This window comes from Somniosus microcephalus, chromosome 6, assembly GCF_052327205.1.
Source record: "Somniosus microcephalus isolate GS21.2 chromosome 6, FLI_Smic_1.0, whole genome shotgun sequence".
Taxonomy (NCBI): Eukaryota; Metazoa; Chordata; class Chondrichthyes; order Squaliformes; family Somniosidae; genus Somniosus; species Somniosus microcephalus.
Window position 1 is genome coordinate 62,682,536 of NC_140992.1, and position 20,355 is coordinate 62,702,890.

The 20,355-nt window shown below is 45.0% G+C and overlaps 1 protein-coding gene across 4 annotated transcripts in view; it reads right to left on the reverse strand.

Annotated features, from left to right (window-relative positions):
- LOC147115764 (uncharacterized) overlaps positions 1–20,355 on the reverse strand; it is a 500,089-nt gene that overhangs the window by 203,050 nt on the left and 276,684 nt on the right. For all 4 annotated transcript variants that reach the window (XM_085990285.1, XM_085990282.1, XM_085990283.1 and 1 more), the window contains 2 exons: positions 11,174–11,297; positions 2,996–3,095 (listed from right to left, as the gene is read on the reverse strand). In XM_085990285.1, coding sequence (XP_085846411.1) covers positions 2,996–3,095; positions 11,174–11,297 — 224 coding nt within the window. The remainder of the gene's footprint in view (positions 1–2,995; positions 3,096–11,173; positions 11,298–20,355) is intronic.

Here is a 20,355-nt window from a genome sequence, read left to right on the forward strand (position 1 = left end):
AAGTCTGTGGGTTAACTTAAAATGTCAATTGATTTGCAGATCTTATGGGGGGAATTTTAACCCCAAGAAAGGGGTGGGTTTGGGTCAGGTGGGAGGTTAAAGCGATAGAAAGCTGAAACCCGCCCGTTTCCGGTCTCAACGGAGGCAGACGGGGCCAGGCGGTCAACCCACTCCCAGGAGGTGGGTTGGCACTTTAAATATTATGAGGCCGCGTGCCTCATTTTGAATCTCTATTTTAAATTTAACTCTGGGCGCCCGGGTTTCCCGGGCCTCGGGGAACCCGCCGGCTAAAGAAAGGCGAGGACTGCTGGATCCAGGAGGTAAGTGCCTTTTCACTTGCCCAGTTAAAATCCTGCCCTATGATTCTTCTAATCAAAAGCCTAATACAGATTGCTTATAATGACTGCGGTGTTTGCTAAAGTCCAGTATTGCTTGCTCCACAGTTTCCGTACCTGGGTTTCACCGATATTATCTATTTTTTTTTAAATATTCGTTCCTGGGATGTGATCGTCGATGGCAAGGCCAGCAATTATTGCCCATCTCTAATTGCCCTCGAGAAGATGGTGGTGAACCGCCTTCTTGAACCGCTGCAGTCCGTGTGGTGAAGGTACTCCCACAGTGTTGTTTTGACCCAGCGACGATGAAGGAATGGCGATATATTTCCAAGTCAGGATGGTGTGCGACTTGGAGGGGAACTTGGAGGTGGTGATGTTTCCATGCGCCTGCTGCCCCTGTCCTTCCAAGTAGTAGAGGTTGCGGGTTTGGGAGGTGTTACCGAAGAAGCCTTGGCGAGTTGCTGCAGTGCATCTTGCAGATTATCGGTACACACTGCAGCCACTATGCTGGAGGAAGTGAATGTTTAAGGTGATGGATGGGGTGTCAATCAAGAGGGCTGCTTTGTCCTGGATGGTGTTGAGCTTCTCGAGTGTTGTTGGAGCTGCACTCATCCAAGCAAGTGGAGAGTATTCCATCACACACCTTACTTGTAGATGGTGGAAAGGGTTGGGGAGTCAGGAAGTTAGACACTCGCTGCAGAATATCTAGCCTCTGGCCTGCTCTTGTAGCCACAGTATTTATGTGGCTGGTCCAGTTAAGTTTCTGGTCAAAAGTGACCCCCAGGATATTGATGGTGGAGGATTCGGCGATGGTAATGCCGTTGAATGTCAAGGGGCATTCAATAATTTTAGTGAGAAAGTAGTAGGGCTGGATTTTAATGCCCCAAAACAGGTGGGTTGGGGTCGGGTCAGAGGTTAAAATTTTTAAAATCTCAAACACGAGCCCAACCTGCCTCCAACCCACCCACTTTTAACTGAGACGGGGAAGGGGTGGGTTGGCAATTTAATTATTTTAATGAGGCTGGCAGCCTCTAACTTAACCTGTTTTACAGGTTTAACTGTGGCCAGCCGGATTTCCCAAGCCTCAGGAAACACGGCAGCTGAAGGGGAGGCGAGGACAGCTTCAGGGAGAAGGTGAGTGCCTTTACAGCACTCCTTGTGGGCCAGAAGGCGCAGGAGTGCTTCCTCCTGGCCTCCAAAGCTCCCCGCCTCCCCCCCACATACAAAGACCCCGTGATCTGGAAACAGACCCCTCCACCAACCGCCCCACCCCTCCTCCCCCCACCCAGGGTCCGGAATGGGACCTCCCCAGGGATCAGACACCCCTCCCCCAGGGTCAGGAATCAGAACTCCACGCTGGGATCGGATACCCCTCCCCCAGGGTCAGAAATCAGCTGCCCCCACCCACCCCGGGGCCAAGAATCACCCCACCCCCCAAGGGTAGGACACCACCCCCCACCCTGGGGTCGGGGATCAGCCCCTACCTCCGGGATCATACCCGCACCACCCCCACTGGGGTTGGGGATCGGCTTCCCTCCTGAGGGTCGTGGATCGGACCTAACTGGTCCTGCGGCCTGCTCCTGAATCCTCCCCGCCTGACATGAAGCCCAGCCTGTCAATCAGGCTGATAGGCCGGGCGGGGAACCTGTCAATGACAAAAGACGCACACTGTGGAATTAAAACTCGGAATTCTGGGTTTCCCGTCCGAAACTCCCCACCCCCCCTCCCAGCCTGCGCAACCCGCCCCTGTTAATATCCAGGCCTAGATGTGCCTAAACAGTGTCGTATGTCCAGTAGAAACTGCTAACAGATTAGTTGCCTATGCTTTGTGTTCCTTAGCCATGCCCAGTTTCATTACGGAGCTAAGTGAACGAAAGTACTGCCACACACCCAACTATTGTCGAGCTGTAGCAGAGGCAGCTAACATTTTACCAAGTTGGTGGCTTCCCTAAGATGCAGGACATCACTGAATGTGCCCACATGAATCATTTGGCACACTTAAACAAAGAGCAGATAATTTTTCCACAAACGTGCACCTGGTTTGTGACCTAGAGAAATAAATACTGTGCTCCAATGTATGTTATCGGGGGAAGCACGTTGCATTTACATTCTGAGGCAATGAAACATGTTGCATTTCTTTCAAAAAGTAGGAATGATAGATGACTGGCTACTCAGAGATATGAACTAGGGCCCCAAAATAATTTCTTGAGCCAGGGAGGGCAGTTTCTTGGGATATTGACAGAGGGGGAGGGGGATTAAATTCAAGGTAGAACCCAGATCAAGCAGGGTTCCACCCACTTTTAGCACCGTCGGAAATCCTGGCACGTTCAGTGGTGGACCCATAATACATCTCCAGGATAGCTTGACTATCTGATGTCCGAAACCTTAAAACTCCTAATATTAGAGTCAGCACATGAGTTCAGTGGCTCAATGACTGCTGAAGAAACCACGAAGGATGATTTATTACAGTTACGTCACGAGTGGGTGCATTTTTGTTTCCGCTAATGAAATGACATGCAAGGAAATCGCTCTTTCAAAACTATGCAATCACACTTTTTTGTTAGTGTGTCTTAAGTGCTGAAAAATTAACACTTACTCCATTTTTGACCAAAGAGGAAAATATAACCCAGGGTTAAAAACTTGCAGTAAAAATAACTTACCAAGTGCAACAGTACCCATCAGAAAGGGTGTTCCAATGCTGGAGAAATCATTGCTTATTTCTTGATGGACCTCGGCGCCCACTACAAAGGTCACAATTACCTGCAAAGGAGAAAACAGGATTGTGAGAATGGACTGATTATATACTGAGAAACATAACACTGTCTTGCAGTGTATCTAATCTTTTTCCATTGACAACCTGAGTGGTATTTTCATACTGTCTATATTCAAATTTAAAACTTAGCTTCTCAGCAATCAAAGGTGTAAGCACAGAAATTACAGTCGGTGGTATCAGCAGACAAACACACTATATTGGGAGGACATTCCTGTCTGCTATTTTAGAGATGTTAACCCATTTGAAAAAAACAAGTTAATGGCTGTGTTAAAATAGCAAACAGAGGAATGTTGTATAAACATGTTAATTCTTGGTCCGCTAAGGCATCAGTGTAGGCACCCAGGGCCTTCGCTTGAAACTGAAAAAAGCGTTAGGTCCCCTATTTGCATATGCAAATAGAGGTCTGTTTAAGGACTCCTTCCCAAAATTGGGCTGCCCTGATTGTAGCCGGCGCCGGACTGGCTGCATTCAGGATAACCAAGTCCACATACGGCCTAGCCAGCATAAAAAAATAAATACTTTCCTGAAGGTGGCGCCAGGAGGTGCAGCAGAGCTTCTCTTGGCTCCGCTGCAGTCCCGTAGATGGCTGCTGGCCCGTGATAGCACCCTTCTCGATCGCCTTCCTTTCCGGTTGCCCCCTTCCCAATCGCCCCCTCTCAATCACCTTCCTTCCCAATTACCACTCTCCTGACCCCTTTCCCTCCCGGGTGCCCTCTCCCGATTGCCTTCCCTTCTCCTCTAAGGACCTACCTGAGACCGCAGCCAGTGACACGAAATTCAAAGCTTCTTCGCCAGCGAGCTGCCTGGGGATGCCCTACAGATGTCCACATGCTCTCATTACATGAGCTCCAAGGCTCAATATCGGGTGCGCCTCGGGGTTACCTGTTCAGCAACAGGGATCATTCCCTGCTCCCAGTGCATGCCAGTGGCCGGCATGAATGAATTTCTAGGTCATAATCTCCAAATTCCTTCTTGTCCCATGCGCCAAACATGTTAAGGAGAGGAGGGGTATGAAGGTCAACATGTGGCTCAGAGCTGCTGCAGTAAAGAACGATTCACATTGTTGGAGCAAGTTCTGGAAAAGGGAAAGCTATAACCAGACAGATAGCCTTCACCTGAACCAAAATGGCACCAATATCTTTGTGAAAAGGGTGAATAGAGCAGTAGGGTAGGATCTAAACTAATGTGACTTATTACTTCCACTAAAATAGTCATCTTAATGGATCTACCCAGGTCTGCTCAGACTGATGACCATCAGCTTTCTGATGACAAATTTTGGTGCACACATTAGATATTTGGGGCCAAATTTCCTCAGCCATTCCTTCTGGCATCCACCAAAACTCCAGATCCTGATCTCATTTGGGAAATCTCATTAAGCCTTGTAAGTCTCAGAACATCTACCCTCCTTTACAAGGCCAGCAATGTCAGCGGGGACAGCATCAGAATGGGGATTCCTTACCCTGGGAGTACTTGTTTCCTGCCCCATTATGGATCCAATGCTGGTACTCTGAATGAGAGGAGGCAAACAGATCTCTTGAAAAGCAGAAGTGAGCCCTACCTGGGGGGCGGGGTGGGGGGGGGGGGAAAGAGAGGGGGAGGTGTGGTGGTTAGGCTAAGGAATTGGCATGGACCCCAAAGATGGGGAATTTTTTTCAGTAAATTTAATATTGGCCTTTCCCATCTTCAGGAATCTTTGATGTTTAAACTCATGGGCCAGAATTTTTACATTGCAGAGAGTGCGGGTTCACGAGCGGGTTGGCAGTTCAAAGCGCTGAAATTGACAGCATGTCGGGAACCCGCCTTCATCCCGCTGACTTCCGCATTTAACTTAGGTGCGTTTCCCAGCATGCCATGGACCCGCTCGGGAGAGGTGGGTAACCTCATTGAAGTAGTTAACAGCTCATTGAGAAACCCTTAAGAGGCTTTATAACCTGTAATCCTGTAGTGAAGTTAAGATTTAAAAGTAAGACTCTCTGATAATAAGATTGTAAGTTTTCTCTTTTTGGAACTGTTAATGTTGCAATTGACTCACCAACTGTAAACTACATGTCGGTTCTTTAATAAATATATATTTTTAGAATTGTCTCACATAAAAATTCTGTATCAAAAACTCGCGAACTCAATCTCTGAACACTCTTTGGTGAGGAGTTGCAGAATTCTGGGGGAATTTTCCGGACACTCATAATATCCGGAACGTTACAGTCTAGCGAAACTTATTAAAAGTGCTATCTGGAGGACGGTAGCATTCTCGGGTTGTTCCTTTCCTTTAGGGAGAGATAGTCTGGACCTTTAGACCCAATTCAGCGTCTTTAGGATTTGGCTACCTCAAACTTTAGTTGAAAGTGAATGTCTGAGGAATATGCCTGATCTGGGGTAGCCCTAAAGGGGCTAGGACTAGTAAATATCCCTTCAAATTATCATTTTCCTGGTACAAAACCTTAATCTGTGGTTACCAATTACCCTGATACTGTACTGAAAAACAAAAATTACATTTTTGGTTTATTGGAATAATTTTGATCTATTAAAATAAATATAAGTGTAAACATAAATTGTTCTGAGCCACGTCTGACGTATTTCAGGTTAAAATAATAGCTTAATGTTCTAAACAAACATTTATTAAAATTTCAAATGCATTTAAGCAATTCTTATTAAGATTAGACAGACATTATTAGAAGCAGCCAAGCACAGCAGAAATGTGAAAAACAAAGAATAATGCTAATAAAACCAATTATATAAGCAAATGAATCAGGATATAGCTCAACTTGACATTGATCAGTACCCGGTCTAAGAAGATAGAAATTGATAACAGGCATTTTCAGACTAATCATTTAGTGATCATAAACAATTCTAGTTCAAACACTGGATGGTTAATTGGCAATAATACTTTTGCCCTTCCCTCATACTGTTTTGACATTAAATCTGAATCTTAGCTATTCATATATACGCATGGGTGCAGCAACATTATGGGCTCGATTTTGCCAGGCCCGAGGAGGCGGGATTGGAGGTGTGTGAGTTGTTAAAATCAGCAAAAATGGCGGGTGGGCCCGATCCCACCTCCGAGCAATTTTCCCAAGTGCGTGTTTTCTGACCCCCTTTCCATCCCGCCTCCAAGAGGCGGGATAGGCCCTTAACAACCACTTAATAGTCTCCATAATCCCATTTTGAGAGGCCTTTCTGATTTTTAGTCATTCCCCACATCCTACACGCCTCCTCTGGAACATGCCAGGTAATGCTAGCGGCCTCACAAGTGGATTGCTTACTCACAGCTGCAGCGCCACTATTACAAAGGAGTTTTCACAAATGATCATGTGCAGGTGGCAGAACTTTGCTGTTTCAGGTCTGGGGGAACTTTTAGCAGGCATACTCAGTGTTATGGAAGTTCAGAGCCTGACACCCATCTCCAGTGTGACCTCCTGGGAAACCCCTCTCCCCACCTTGACTAAGCGCTTCCTCAACTGAGGCATATTCCAGAAGAATGGCGAACATTTAATTCCTTTTCTCCTGGACATCAGATTCGGATGCAGACCAGCCGCGGTAGCAGCAGAACCATGAGCAACAGCAGGAGCATCAACAGGAGCAGCAAGCTGCTAGTCACCCTCCTGAAGATGCACAGGCCAGAAGGCGCCAGCGCGCGACAACATTGCTGCCCGGGATGCAAGGGACGCACTCATCCTGGCCAGATTTGCTCAGCCTGCACAATCAAAGACTTTAGTCTCGCTCCTTCTTACCAGAGCATCGACAATGGAGAAGAACCTGCGGAATCCTATCACTCTGACCACCATTCTGACAATCGCAAGGCACCCTAAGCCCTCAATGTGAACGTCCCATTTGCAAAATGACACAGGCCACAACTTTAACAGTTTGCCATCAAAACACTTCATAATACAATCACAATGATGGCTGGTCCAAAACCAAAACAACACAGCACCCAAGTAACTACCCTTGTGACTACTTCTGCTTTATCTTCCTCTTACGCATGCTCCTACGTGGTGCTTCCCCTGTGGCTTCAGCAGATGTGGAGGCCCCTTGCTTACTCTCTTGCTGCTCCTGTCTCGACGCCTTTGGTGGGCGTCCTCTGGGGTGGTGAACCTGTGTGGGCTCGCCAACAGTCAGCTGCTCTTGCAGCTGTGCAGGGGCTGAGACGCCCCTCTAAGTTGGGTGGACTCTGGTGGGGCTCTGACCGAGGGCTTTGCTGTGGTATGGTCATGTGAATGCTTGGAGAAGAGCCCCCACTTCCTTGTTGTCTGCCACCAACATCCCTCTCATGGGTCAGCCCCACTTCAGAGTTAGCAAGTGGCTTGACAGCACCTGAGGACCCGTTTCTGCACTGGAGGTCCTACTCCAGAGGACTTGCATGAAAGTCTGATTTGTTTGCTCAATAGCTGACCATCGCTCCTCAAGAGATGTCATTCTATTCTGAATAATGACCATGTTTTCAATACCCTGGCGACTAAGCTCCTCCATGGACGTAGCCATCCTCTCCTCTACCGTAGCCATCCTCTCCTCTGTGGTAGCCAGCCTTACCATGGAGGTAGCCATCCTTTCCACATAGGTTGCCATCCTTTACGCGGTGATGCGTTCATGCGCCAATGCCTCCACAAAGGCTCTGCTCATGTTCGCGATGGACTCCTCCATTCGCTCCACACTCGCAGTGACCCTGGAGACAAAACCTGCCAGAGACTCCTGCACCTGTTCCTGGAGTTTCAGCACCGTTCTCCTGCTGGATGGACCCAGAGGCACAGGGTCGACATGCAGCGGAGCTGAGCTGGCAAAGTCCTGCGCCCTCCGACAAGGACTCTCCACTGCTGTCCCTGTCTCCACCATCTGTTGATGCTCACTTGTGAGCTGTGATACACCAGGTGACAACACTACTCTATCTCGCGAAGGTCCCACCGAGGTGTGAGTGTCTGCGCTGGTGCTGGGTGCGCTGAATTCTGCTGACGCTGCACCCTCAGAGGTTGCAGCTTCGTTAAGGAGTCTGGAAGCTCAGGCTGTTCCTCCTGGATAGTGGGGATGGGGGCTTTCGATGGTCCTGTGGGGGAGTAAAGGAAAGAGTTAGAGATGTGAGGCCAAGGTTACATGCACATTGAATATTGCAGATGATCATAAGTCAATCTGTTAGAGCATCAGAATCATTATCAGTGACTCATGCTACGTCAATGAGAGAGATTCCAAACTATTCTGTCACCAGCTTGTTGTGATGCGCCCATCTGTCTGTCCCCCACTTGGATATCCTCCTTGATTCCAGCAATTTCCAGGGCCGCCTCCTCCCAGGGGGTGAGCTGGGCTACTGAGGGTGGCCCTCCTCCTGTCATGGCTCTTTCCCTCTTATTGTGGGCTCTCTTTTCCTGCAATGAGGGACACAAGTGGAGTTTGAGTGAGAATGAAGGAGTGAGTGTAGAGAATCCATAGCATAGATGCTTAGAAGGATACAAAGGGCCCTCGCTGTGTGTTGTAAGTTGTTGTTGTCATTGCATCACAGTGATAGGGAGTGTGAGGGCTGCATGGTAGAATAGTTAAGTGACTTTGACCATAGAGAGGGAATAGGTAAGGGTGCAGGGGTGTAAGTGTCAAGTGGGATGTGGAGGAAGAGGTTGGCAAAGCAGAGTGCTGGTGAGGAGAGGCAATGGGGATCAGATTGAGGGTGATGGGAAAGTCATACTCACTTTTCCTGTGTGGAGAATGTCATGAAACCTCTTCCTGCATTGCAGCCAGGTTCTGCGGCTCATTAATACAGAGTTGACCTCCTGGGCCACTTGTAGCCACACAGCTTTTGTCTGCTGGGGTGCTTTTTTTCTCCCTGAGGAAGGGAACAGCACCTCTTTATTACAGCTGGCTCTGTGCACCAGAGCTTGGAGGGCGGGCTCAGCAAATCGAGGAGCACACTTTTGCTTGATCGTCGACATTTTCCACAATTCAACTCCTTCATATAAATTGCAGAGCTTTTGCAGTCTCCAGAAGAATCAAGGCTGCTTGCAGGCCTTAAATCCAACAGCATTGATGATGTCATTGGAGGCGACTTTCTGTATGAAAATACTCATTGGGCCAGTGGTTCCCACACGCAGGAAATCAATTGCCCAATTAGGGGAAAATCCCACTTTTTTAACACAACACTTAGGAGTCAGGGTCCTGACACAATTTCCACCTGACACGCCATAGCCCGCCCACACTGACAAAATCCAGCCCTGTATGTTCAATGCTGGGTTGGGGGAGAGAAATTCAACTTACCTTTGTCCGTTTACCGGGTGTAAAATATTTGTGCCACACCAGCTTCACCTAGTTGTATGAGGTCTTGAGCGGCCTAACCAGCGGTCCTTAAAGGGGCAGTTGGAGGCCACTCAAGAAACTTTTTACTGTAATAGTTACATTTCTGTTGAGCTGGGAGGAGCCGGAGAGCTGCATCGGGACAAATTTGGCTCAGGCCGGCATATGAAGCAACCGCTTCGCCTACTTGCTGTTTGTTTTGTGCACAAGTCAAATTTCTGCCCCTGGGTGTTACATAACTTTAGCAAGCCAGGGCAAACAAGAGCCACTCATATCTCTCACAATCTAATTAGGTCAGGACATCAGCATGCTAAAAAGGAAGTGTAGCCAAACTTCAGGCCAAGCTGACCATTACTTTAGTTGCATATACAGCCCTATGCTGCATTGTAGCCACAAGTGTCCCAACAGCAGATGGCGCAGCTCTGCATCTTCCTCTCTGCTGACCCCATGGTCTTTGTATGGTAGATGTGCCAGGGCCTGAAGGCCAATCAGAGAATGTTAGCTTTTGATCATGCAATACCAATATGAGCTTCTGGAAAAACATGTAGCATAAGGGTTAGACAGGCATTTACGTATCGTAGTGATGCTCTCGGGGGGCGGGGGCAGGTGGTCGACTGGCACACCTCCCTTTACATCCCATTCATGCCTGGTTTTGGGACATAACAGAGACAAATCTTTAAGTTTAAGAAAAAAACTTGTGTGTTTCCTATTTGGCTTCGGTCCTTTTTTACTTGGATGTTATTCAAGTATTCAGCTACCAGCTTAGCAATATTTTACTACTGTGTACTACTATGATGTATAAAGCAGACAGTTGACCAGTTTGTGCCGAGTTGTACTGCCTAGCTACGTTCTGAAACTTTACTTACACGGTTCCGGTGGAGGTCTCTGTCATTATATGGTCTCGGGGAGTAAGCCCACAGCACCCATATTAGAGTAACCAATATCCATGGGGAAGATATGATGAGTGATATTAATAATCAATTAGAGTTCAATAGATTGCAAACCCCAGACTGGAGGCAGTCAGGTCCACCTGAAAGCACTAAATTCAGCCCTCCATTCCTGCCAACCATATTTTTAGTGATTTCTTTTGTGCTTTTTGATCATTGCATTGTGAAATGATTTTTATTTCCACTGCAGAAAAGCAAACTTTTTTGACAGTCAAACAAATAATGTTTGCCAGAATTGACTGTTGGCGATCATAGCAGACACACACTGGACAGGTTTAAATGGCTTTTCTTTGTCTGCTATTTTAGTAGAGGAACTTAACACATTGGGTTAGATTTTGACTTTATGTGATAGCGTGAAGCAGGTGATAGTGAATCGGCAGCTCGTTTCACATCTCTCCCGATTTTTATTTCCATTGACTTCTTTCTCTGGATTCCTACCGATCTTCCACTAAAGTTACTGTGGGTTGTCAGGGAACCCTCACTGAAGTTATATCCCATAATAATCCTTTATGGTGACATTTAATAGCAATGAAATAAAACAACATTTGAATTATTTCTTAGCGATATCCATGCTGCACAAGAAAAGGGAATTATTTTTAAACTGACATATAGAACTAATGAAATAAGAGTAGGTGGCATATCATCAACGCTTTTTCTTTTGTGCAGAAGAATTTCTGAACTTACTTAGAGGAAATGCACAATAAGTAATATATTAAGAGGAGTCTGATATCTGTTTATTTTTGTCTTTCACATATGGGAACTGATGAAGATAATTCATTTAAAAACTAAAATTTTAAAAATGCATGCTGTACATGGTTAGACCAAAGCAAATGTTTGCAGAATATTATACTCACTGTGATGATTAACAGAGTTCCTTTTACCAGTGTCAAAATGGAAGTGATTGGCTGTATAATAGCTTGAGCCAGAATAATTCCAAAAGACAAGATCCACGTGAAGAACGGAATAACATAAACATGCCTAGGTTGAAAAAAAAGTTCATAATGTTGGAACAATCCTTCATAATAATGTCAACCAAAAATCTGCAGAGTACCTTTTAGAGGAGTTATCTTGGAATGAGGTATCTCAAGGTTCAGTGCTGGCACCACAACTGTTTCTAATTGAAATAAATGCCCTGGATTTAGAAACTCAATGCAAAGTGGTCAGATTCACAGATAGTACCAATTTAGATGGGGCAGTGGAATTGAAAGGGGTAGCTAGAACTTGCAAAATGAGTTGGACAAAAAATGGGGGTAATTTTAACCACCAGAAACTGGTGGGTTTGGTTCGGGAGGTTAAACAGGAACCAAACCCACCTACTTCCAGTTTTAATGAAGGTGGAATGAGGGGCGCGTGACCAATCCACTCGCAGGAGGCAGGTCGGTTGTTGAAACCTTTAAAGGAGGGTGCGTACCTTCATTTCAACAGTGATTTTATTTTTAACCACAGTCGGCTGGGTTTCCCTTGTGCTGCAGGCGTTCTCGCCCGACAGGCATCCAGCCTGTCAATCAGGCTGACTGTCGGGCAGGAAACCAACAGAAAAATTTAAAAGCTAAAAACTGCAGGACGTTCGGGAAACCTGTACCTCCGGGTTTCCCATCCATAACTCCATCCCCACGGCACTGAACGCGCCTCCAAGACAAGATCGGGGTCAATGTGTAAGTCGGCAGAACAATAGCAGATGAAATTTAATGCAGACAAGTGTGAGGTGCTAAACATAGGAAACAAAAATAGACAACATGCATACACTCTGAATGGTACTAAAATAGGCAAAAGATGAAGCTGAAAAAGTCACAAGAGTCTCTTGTCCAACCAATGCAAAGTAGTAATCAACAAAGCTAACACAATGCTGAAATACATAACCAAAACAGTAAAACATAAATCATAGGAGGTAATGATCAAACTGTATAGTACTCTCGTCAACTAGCACTTTGAATACTGTGTCCAGTTCTGGTCACCAAGAAACAAGAGAGACATTCAAGTGCTGGAGGCAGTGCAGAAAAAACCCACAAGATTGATCCCCAGTGTTTTGGTCTGAGCTATGAAGAAAAACTGCATAGATTTGGGCTTTTCAGTCTGGAAAGAAGGCATACGAGAGGTGATCTTACAGAGATACAAGATTGTTAAGGGTGTAGAAAAAATGAACCCGGAGTATTACTTTAAATTGTGGGAGTGGAACTAAAGGACACAGGTTCAAACTACAGGAAACTTTCGATTAACCGGCCCCTAAATAACTGGAATGCTCTATCCACCGTCAAAATTCAGGAGTCAGTTCAGGTAACTTTTTTTACTTTTAGTTACTTTTTTTACTCCATTTGTTGCTGTGCAAGGGTGTAGCTGAAGCTGTTGCTAAGCTACAGAGACGCTTGCAACTTGTGCCGATTGTTTTGAAGCTGTTGCAGGTTTGTTGCTTTATAAGGAGCTCTGAGCTCCGTATCTTTTACTATAGTGTTCGGTTATCCGGAATTGTTGATGAACCGGCAACACGTCGGTCCCGTCCGTGCCGGATACCAGAAAGTTTCCTGTAGTAAAAGGTAACTTTAGGAGTGATATCAGACATTCTTCTTCACACAAAGAGTGATCAAGGTATGGAATAAACTTCCAGCTAGAGTAGTGGAGGCAAAAGCCCTGGAATCATTTAAAAACAATTGGATATTACAATACTGGGACATTAGGATCTCTCTGCATGAATGAATCAAGATGGGTCAAATAGACTTTCTCAACTGCAATTATTTGTGACCTACACCAGCAATTTCATATCTTATAAACTCTTACGGAATTATAAAGCAGTTGTGCTCTAATTGCCTGTTACATTTTTCACAAATAATGTTGGAAATCACACTTCTCATTGAATAGTTACAGCAGGACTAGAGGCTATACCTATAAAATGCATAGGCAACGAGTCAGGTTAGATGCCGGGAAGTATTTATTTTCTCAGGGAGAGCTGTGGATTGTTTAATTGTCTTATGGTGCTGAAGAGTTTTGTTCCTGGATTGGGTACAGGTTTTGTTCTGTTTTTTTGCCTATTCCAGGAGTTAGCATTACTGGAAATTGGAGAGGGCGCTGCCTTATGTTTCACCATAGCACGAGCACTGATGGGCCTAACATTCTTTGCTTGCCTTTTTTACATATGTTTTAGCTCTGTGATTCACAGGAATTATTGGGGAGGAGGGATTACTGCTATTGCTCAACAAACTACATGGTCATGCAATTTGAAATAAATTGTGTGTAAAGGAATGCATCAGAAACACAACATCCAATGAGACTGTGAAGTCTTAGGCTTCAAGAATATAAATGTAACTGTAAGGCATTTTTGACACATTTTTTAAATTACCGTGCATGCCAATTAATAGATCAGTTGTTCAAGAGAACAAAAGGTTAAAGGGAGCATTTGCTTGGACAAAAATTAACTCTCAATGCATTCGAATAGGAAAATTGCTGATTTAGCTGAATTGGGGTAGCACAGCAAGAGACTGACAAATGGAAGTATTAAAAAGCAATAATAAATCAGTTTCAATTGCATTAAATTAACTAACTAATTAATGTGCTTTTTGTGATGAAAACTGATTTTTTTTTTAGAAATGAAAGAGCATGAGTATTGGGAAGTTATATTTGCATGAGAAAGACAGAAAGGAAGAAAGACAGAAAACCCAGCATGGAGCTGGCTGAGAAAACTTTTCCCTTTCAGACAAACTTCTGCCAAAAATGCATTAAAATTGCTTATATCCCAGTTTTTTCATGAGAAAAAACTGCAAAACATGGCAAAGTGTTACTTATCCCATTATTCCATAGTGGTATGATCCAATCTGCTCAATTCTAAACAATTACTATTTTTCTAAAGTTGCATGTTATTTTAAATGTATTAAACATAAAGTTGCAGCAAAGCTGCACCCCATCACAGAGGTTTAGCACCAGTAAGGTTAGTTCAATGTTCTCATTGCTGGCCTCCCATCCTTTATCCTCTAAACACTTCAACATATGCAAGACTCAACTGCTTCTACCTGGTCCCACACTAGCTGCCATTCCCATTCCCCCATCGCTGAACACATCTGAAATGTGAAATTTCAAATCCCACCACATTGTCACCCCTCCCTATCTTTGCAACTTCCTACACTACTATATCCCGTCGCACGTTTCTCTGTCCTCTAACTCTGGCCTTAGTGCATCCTTCTTCCATTCACCATTGGAAACAGAGCCTTCAGCTGCCTCAGCGTACTCTCAGATTCCCTCCCTAAATCCTTCCATCTCTCCATTTCTCTGTCAACTTCTTAAAACACACATTTTTGACTTAGTTTTTGATCACTATTGTTGAGCTATTGTTGTTGATCGCTCCACCAGTATTCTATTAAATGATCCTGGCAGGCTGTAGGATTCGCAAAAATCCAGGAAAATACAGTCTACATTGTAAAACCCCTGAAATGGCCACATTTTATGAACACAAGATGGAGTTGGCAGATCACATGACTCATTTCAGAAGGACATACCACTGCAGTATCTTAAAGAAACCTGAGTCGCCACCGATTAGAAGATTCCAGAACTGACTGCAATTGATATGGTAATAAAGGTAGCAGCAGTAACGAAGTCAAAAACAAAGGACTTGCACTTGAAAAGGTCATGTTAATCGCCAGATAAACATAAACCCATCACTGAAATCACAGAGCACAGACAATACCCATTATCTGTACCAAACTCAGAGGGACACAGGACAGATCCCATTAGTTTCATTTACAAGACATTAAAATAAAGTACCCGCTTTTGTCAAAGCAGCCTGCCCATTACTTTAACAAAAGAAAACCCCTGGTTTGGCGCCAAGATAAGGGCAAGAAAACAGTATAACTGTGGGGGGAAAAGAGACAAAAAACACAGTTTCATACAGGAGCACCAAGGTCAAGGACAGTTTAAAAAACCCTGGTGAGGTTCGAGGAGCACAGAGGGCCTACAAGTTCGAGCAGGAGAGCAGGTTCAGGAGCCGGTCCCATAAGGAAGATTGGAGATCCCGGACGATACAGGAGCACCAAGGTCAAGGACAGTTTTTAAAACCCCTGGTGAGCATAGAGGCCCAACTTCACCTAGCTGATCTAGTTGAGGTATACTGTAGAGACGGGAGGGTTTTTAATATTAAGGGCTTTGTAATTCGGGAGTGTTATTCATCCTTCGTTGTGCCGTGCGCTTTCTCCACCCCCGTTTTATTATATCGCTGATCTAGAATTGATGTATTATGATAGTCAAAGTAACTCTTGTGTATTAAATTTTAGTTCCCATTGAGAGGCGTGTTCATGATTTTTGTCTGCATTGTTTCTTCATTCTCTGTTTTATTCTCCTTAAAAATAAAGATACCTTTGATTTAAAACTTACCTTGTCTCACCTGATCCATTTGTCTTCCGAGTCACAAGTTGGGCCAACACATCAAGATGGTCTGGCAATAAGCCCAGTGTCTAGAACCGGTGAGGGGGGAGCGCTTCGGAACCGCTCACAAGCAGTGTGAAATCAAAAACCGATCTCGCACACCACAAGCTCGTTAAAACAACCCCTTACAAGGCCACGCTCTACACTGGGAGCATGAATTTATGCTTAAAGTTTATAGCAATAGTCAATTGATTATTGATTTACTGATTTAAGCATAAATTTGTCTTGGGTGGTAGCGCAAAATGGGTGACAACGCATCGACAGCCCATTTTACGCTCCGCCGGATTTTTGTTCCCATTGATTTCAGTGGAAAGAAAAATCAGGCGGGGTGTATAATGGGCGGCTGATCCGATTTCATTCATATTACACTATCGCTGAAAGGTAAAATTACCCCATAAAAGAGAAACATGTAACTTTTCCTTTCAAACTGTTTCTGCTGTTTTTTTGGTATTGTGTTGTTTAGTAACTTGCTTCAACCTTTTTGGCTGTAAATAAATCTGAAGTAGTTCTAACCTGTATCCTTTGGTCCAGCAATGTGCTACTTTCCATTTCAGGAGGTGACAAAAGAACACAATAGGCATCACATACATGATCCAGTAAGTGGTTTACCATAATTTCAGATTAATTGTTAAACCTGAGCACGCTAACCCATACATGGCAGTGAATAAGGATGCAATTTTTGGTTCTTGAGGAGTTCACTCTGCTGTCGAGCCATGAGCATGAGAACAAGGGTTAAGAAAAAGCCTGATGGGCAACACACTTCAAAAATTCAGAACGATGGTCTCATTATGTAAACTGCAACCAAGTTTCAACTTTGCTTCATACAATTATGTAATGCTCCTCTGTTCTATGCAAGTCTGGTATATAGTCATTTCAATTTTTTTTGCCAGATTTGACTCACTGCATAATGTCAATGCGACTTGCTTTTAAAATGAATGGTTCCTTAAAATCTAAGATGGCTATCATTGGTAGAACAATTTTTTTTGTGATTGCAGTAGCTTTGATACCATTTAATTGCTTTCTAAATGGCACAAAATTATTTTTTCATTTCAAATAAGGTCACAATTTAATAAGAGCTAGAGGGGGAAAAATTTGGTTGCTTTGCGCCTTCTGTTAGCACCCTAAGAGGGCGCTAATGGGGCATAAAGCAACTAGCGCCCGGGCGCGGCGATGTTTGCGTCGCTCGTGAAATTGATCAGACATTTTGTGGCGGCGCTAAACACTACCGTCACATTCTCCTGCGCCCGCAGATCATGACGTCAGTCTAACATGCAATGCCCAGGTAGCGCTCCGAACCGGATGTTGAGTGGTGCCCCCTGCCTTACCGCTAGCAATGACAGGTTGAGGGGAACGTTTTGCAGTTGGGAAGGGACTGGGGGAGCGCTATTTAAAGGCGGCCGCTTCCTGACTTTTTTTGTCAGTGATAATTTTGCACCACGCATTCTGAGAGAGAGAGAGAGAGAGAGAGACTTCTGGAGAGATTCAACACTGTGTGAAGGAGCTTTTGGGGACTGAGCAGCACTTTGCAGTTCATTTTGATTTGACCTTCCTTGCATCGATTTAGAAGAGACCGTGGGGACTGCACTCTGAGCTCTTTCCCTGGGCCTCTCCATTGTTCTTTCCAACAGAATTATGTACAGGTCTCTCCACGCCGAGATTCAAGGCTGCAATGAGCAAGGTGTGGATGGAGAGCAAGATCGACTCTCCCCTTTAAGAACTGGCCGGCACCAACGTGTCTATGTTCCATTGCTGACTGGCATCACATAAGCTTCGCCCGCGCTATTAGTTAGCGCCTCACTCCTCGGCGTTAGCGCCTTAAGAGAGGTGTGTAGCACCTGATTTAGCGCTCCAGTCACCTCCAGGGGCGATAGAAGCCAAGTTTGCAGTCGGAGGCGATAATTAGCGCTAGGCACTAAACTTTGCGCCCGGCCGATAATTGCGCCCCAAACGGGGTGATACTGAATTTCTCCCCAGAAAGCCTGTAATTTTGACGGTGCCTTCTACACATCTCAAAGCACAACACATACAATGAATTATTTTGAAATGAAGTGACTGTTGTTAAGTAGGCAAATAAAATGCAAGAATACAGTCAGTCACTCTTTGTTCAAAACTAGTCAACCATTGAATTTTAGTTGTGTCTTTTTATCTCACTGCCTTTCAAAATTCTGCAACGTTGGATGAAATCTAACATGAATGTCAGCAACACTTCAATTTTATTGTGAACACAGCAACTTTCATACTGCTCAGTCAGTCAAATTTTATGCACGTAACTTCATACCAGCAAAATCCCATTTCCTCTCACGTGAGGCATAACTGAATATCATAGATGGCCACTAGGGAAGCATCCATTTTTATTATCATTTAAGCAGCCGAACTTCAGATTTTAAATATACCTATGTGGTGTGCAGTATTGTTGACATCAAAGTGTGTAGAGGTGGGACAGGGGAGAGTTTGATAAAGTAGTCTTCCACGCAGTAAGGCTGGAATTTTGTCTACCTGGGTGAGTCCAGTGCGAGCGGTGGCCATGCTGCTGCTGAAAACGACTTTCCTTTAATAGGGACTATTAAGCCCGCCCTGCGTGTTGCCTGGCACAATTAAATGGTGCGGGTCTGGTGACATCATCGATGACGCATTTTCAGCCGGGATCTTTAAAGGGGCCATGGCCACGTTGGCTTTGAATGTCAATGTAACATAGTTCTGTCAGTGCACGACAGCATTGGAGTGCTGCAGACACTGACTGCACAGAGGCAGAGGTCTGCACCCAGGTTCTTCAATGACTCATTCAGAGCACACAGGGAGGTCCTCTTCCCTTCCAATGGGTGGAAGGGACCTCCCCAGGAGACCAAAGCAGCCTGGTTGGAGATTGCAGAGGAGGTCACCAGCAGGGATGTGGTCAGGAGGACCCGGGTGCAGGGCCGCAAACGTTTCAATGATCTCATTAGATCAGGAAACGCAAGTACAAAGCCACACTCACCTTCATCCTGCTGTGCCTCTCATCACATCCCCATCACTCTGCCATTCTATCCATACTCCTGAACATCCTTACTCACACCAACATACCTTGCATGTCCACCCATCCCTCTCTTGCTATCTACATTATCATATCCCCATTTCACTAGCCACCCCTCAAACTCACCCAATCATACCAACTAACACACAAGGAGGCCACTTAGCTTTGGCACCTCATTCCATCATAGACTCCCTCTAAAAATGTAACCCATCCATTCTTTACACTCATTCCATCACTCGCACTCAGCCTTCTCTTCTTTCCCTCCTTGCAGGAAAAGAGAGTCCAGAATAAGAGGGAGAGGGGGAGAACCGGCAGTGGCCCTCCATCATTTGCAAACCTTACAACAGCAGAGGAGGCTACTTTAGAAATATCTGGAGCTGGAAGTAGGAGACAGAGACGGGGGACATCTCAGCAACCTGGTGACAGAATTACATACCATAGAGTTACATGGCATACATCAGTCACTCATATCATATCATTCCTGGATATAAGGTGATCAGGAAAGAAAGGAGGTGGAGTGGCAGTATTGATTAAGGAGAATATTACAGTGCTGGAGAGAGAGGGTGTCCCGGAGGGGTCAAGGACAGAATCTATATGGTTAGAGTTGAGATACAATAGAGGTGCCATTACTATACTAGGTGTATCCTATAGGCTGCCAACTAGTGGGAAAGATATGGAGGAGCAAATTTGTAGGGAAATTACAGAGCGGTGCAAGAGCTATAGAGTAGTGATAATGGGGGACTTCATCTATCCTAATATAGACTGGGATAGTAATAGTGTAAAGGGCAGAGAGGGGGAAGAATTTCTGAAGTGTGTTCAGGAGAACTTTCTTGATCAGTACGTTTCCGGCCCAATGAGGAAGGAAGCATTGCTGGATCTGGTTCTGGGGAATGAGGTGGGTCAAGTAGAGCAAGTGTCAGTAGGGGAACATTTAGGGAGCAATGATCAGAGTATCATAAGGTTTAGACTAGCTATGGAAAAGGGCAAGGAGCAATCTACAGTAAAAATACTTAATTGGAGGAAGGCCAATTTCAGTGGGTTGAGAATGGATCTGGCCTGGGTAAATTGGAATCAAAGTTTGGCAGGCAAAACTGTAATCAAACAGTGGGCTGCCTTTAGAACATAAGAAATAGGAGCAGGAGTCGGCCATTCGGCCACTCGAGCCTGCTCTGTCATTCAATAAGATCATGGCTGATCTGATCTTGGCTCCACTTTTCTGCTTGTTCCCCATAACCCTTGATTCCCCTGCAGTTCAAAAATCTGTCTAGCTTAGCCTTGAATATATTCAATGACGCAGCCTCCACAGCTCTCTGGGGTAGAGAATTCCAAAGATTCACGACCCTATGAGAGAAAAAATTCCTCCTCATCTCCGTCATAAATGGGCGACCCCTTATCCTGAGACTATGCCTCCTAATTCTAGATTCCCCCACAAGGGGAAACATCCTCTCAGCATCTACCTGTCAAGCCCCCTCAGAATCTTATATGTTTCAATAAGATCACCTCTCATTCTTCTAAAATCCAGTGAGTATAGGCCCAACCTGCTCAACCGTTCCTCATAAGACAACCCCTTCATCCCAGGAATCAACCGAGTGAACCTTCTCTGAACTGCCTCCAATGCAAGTA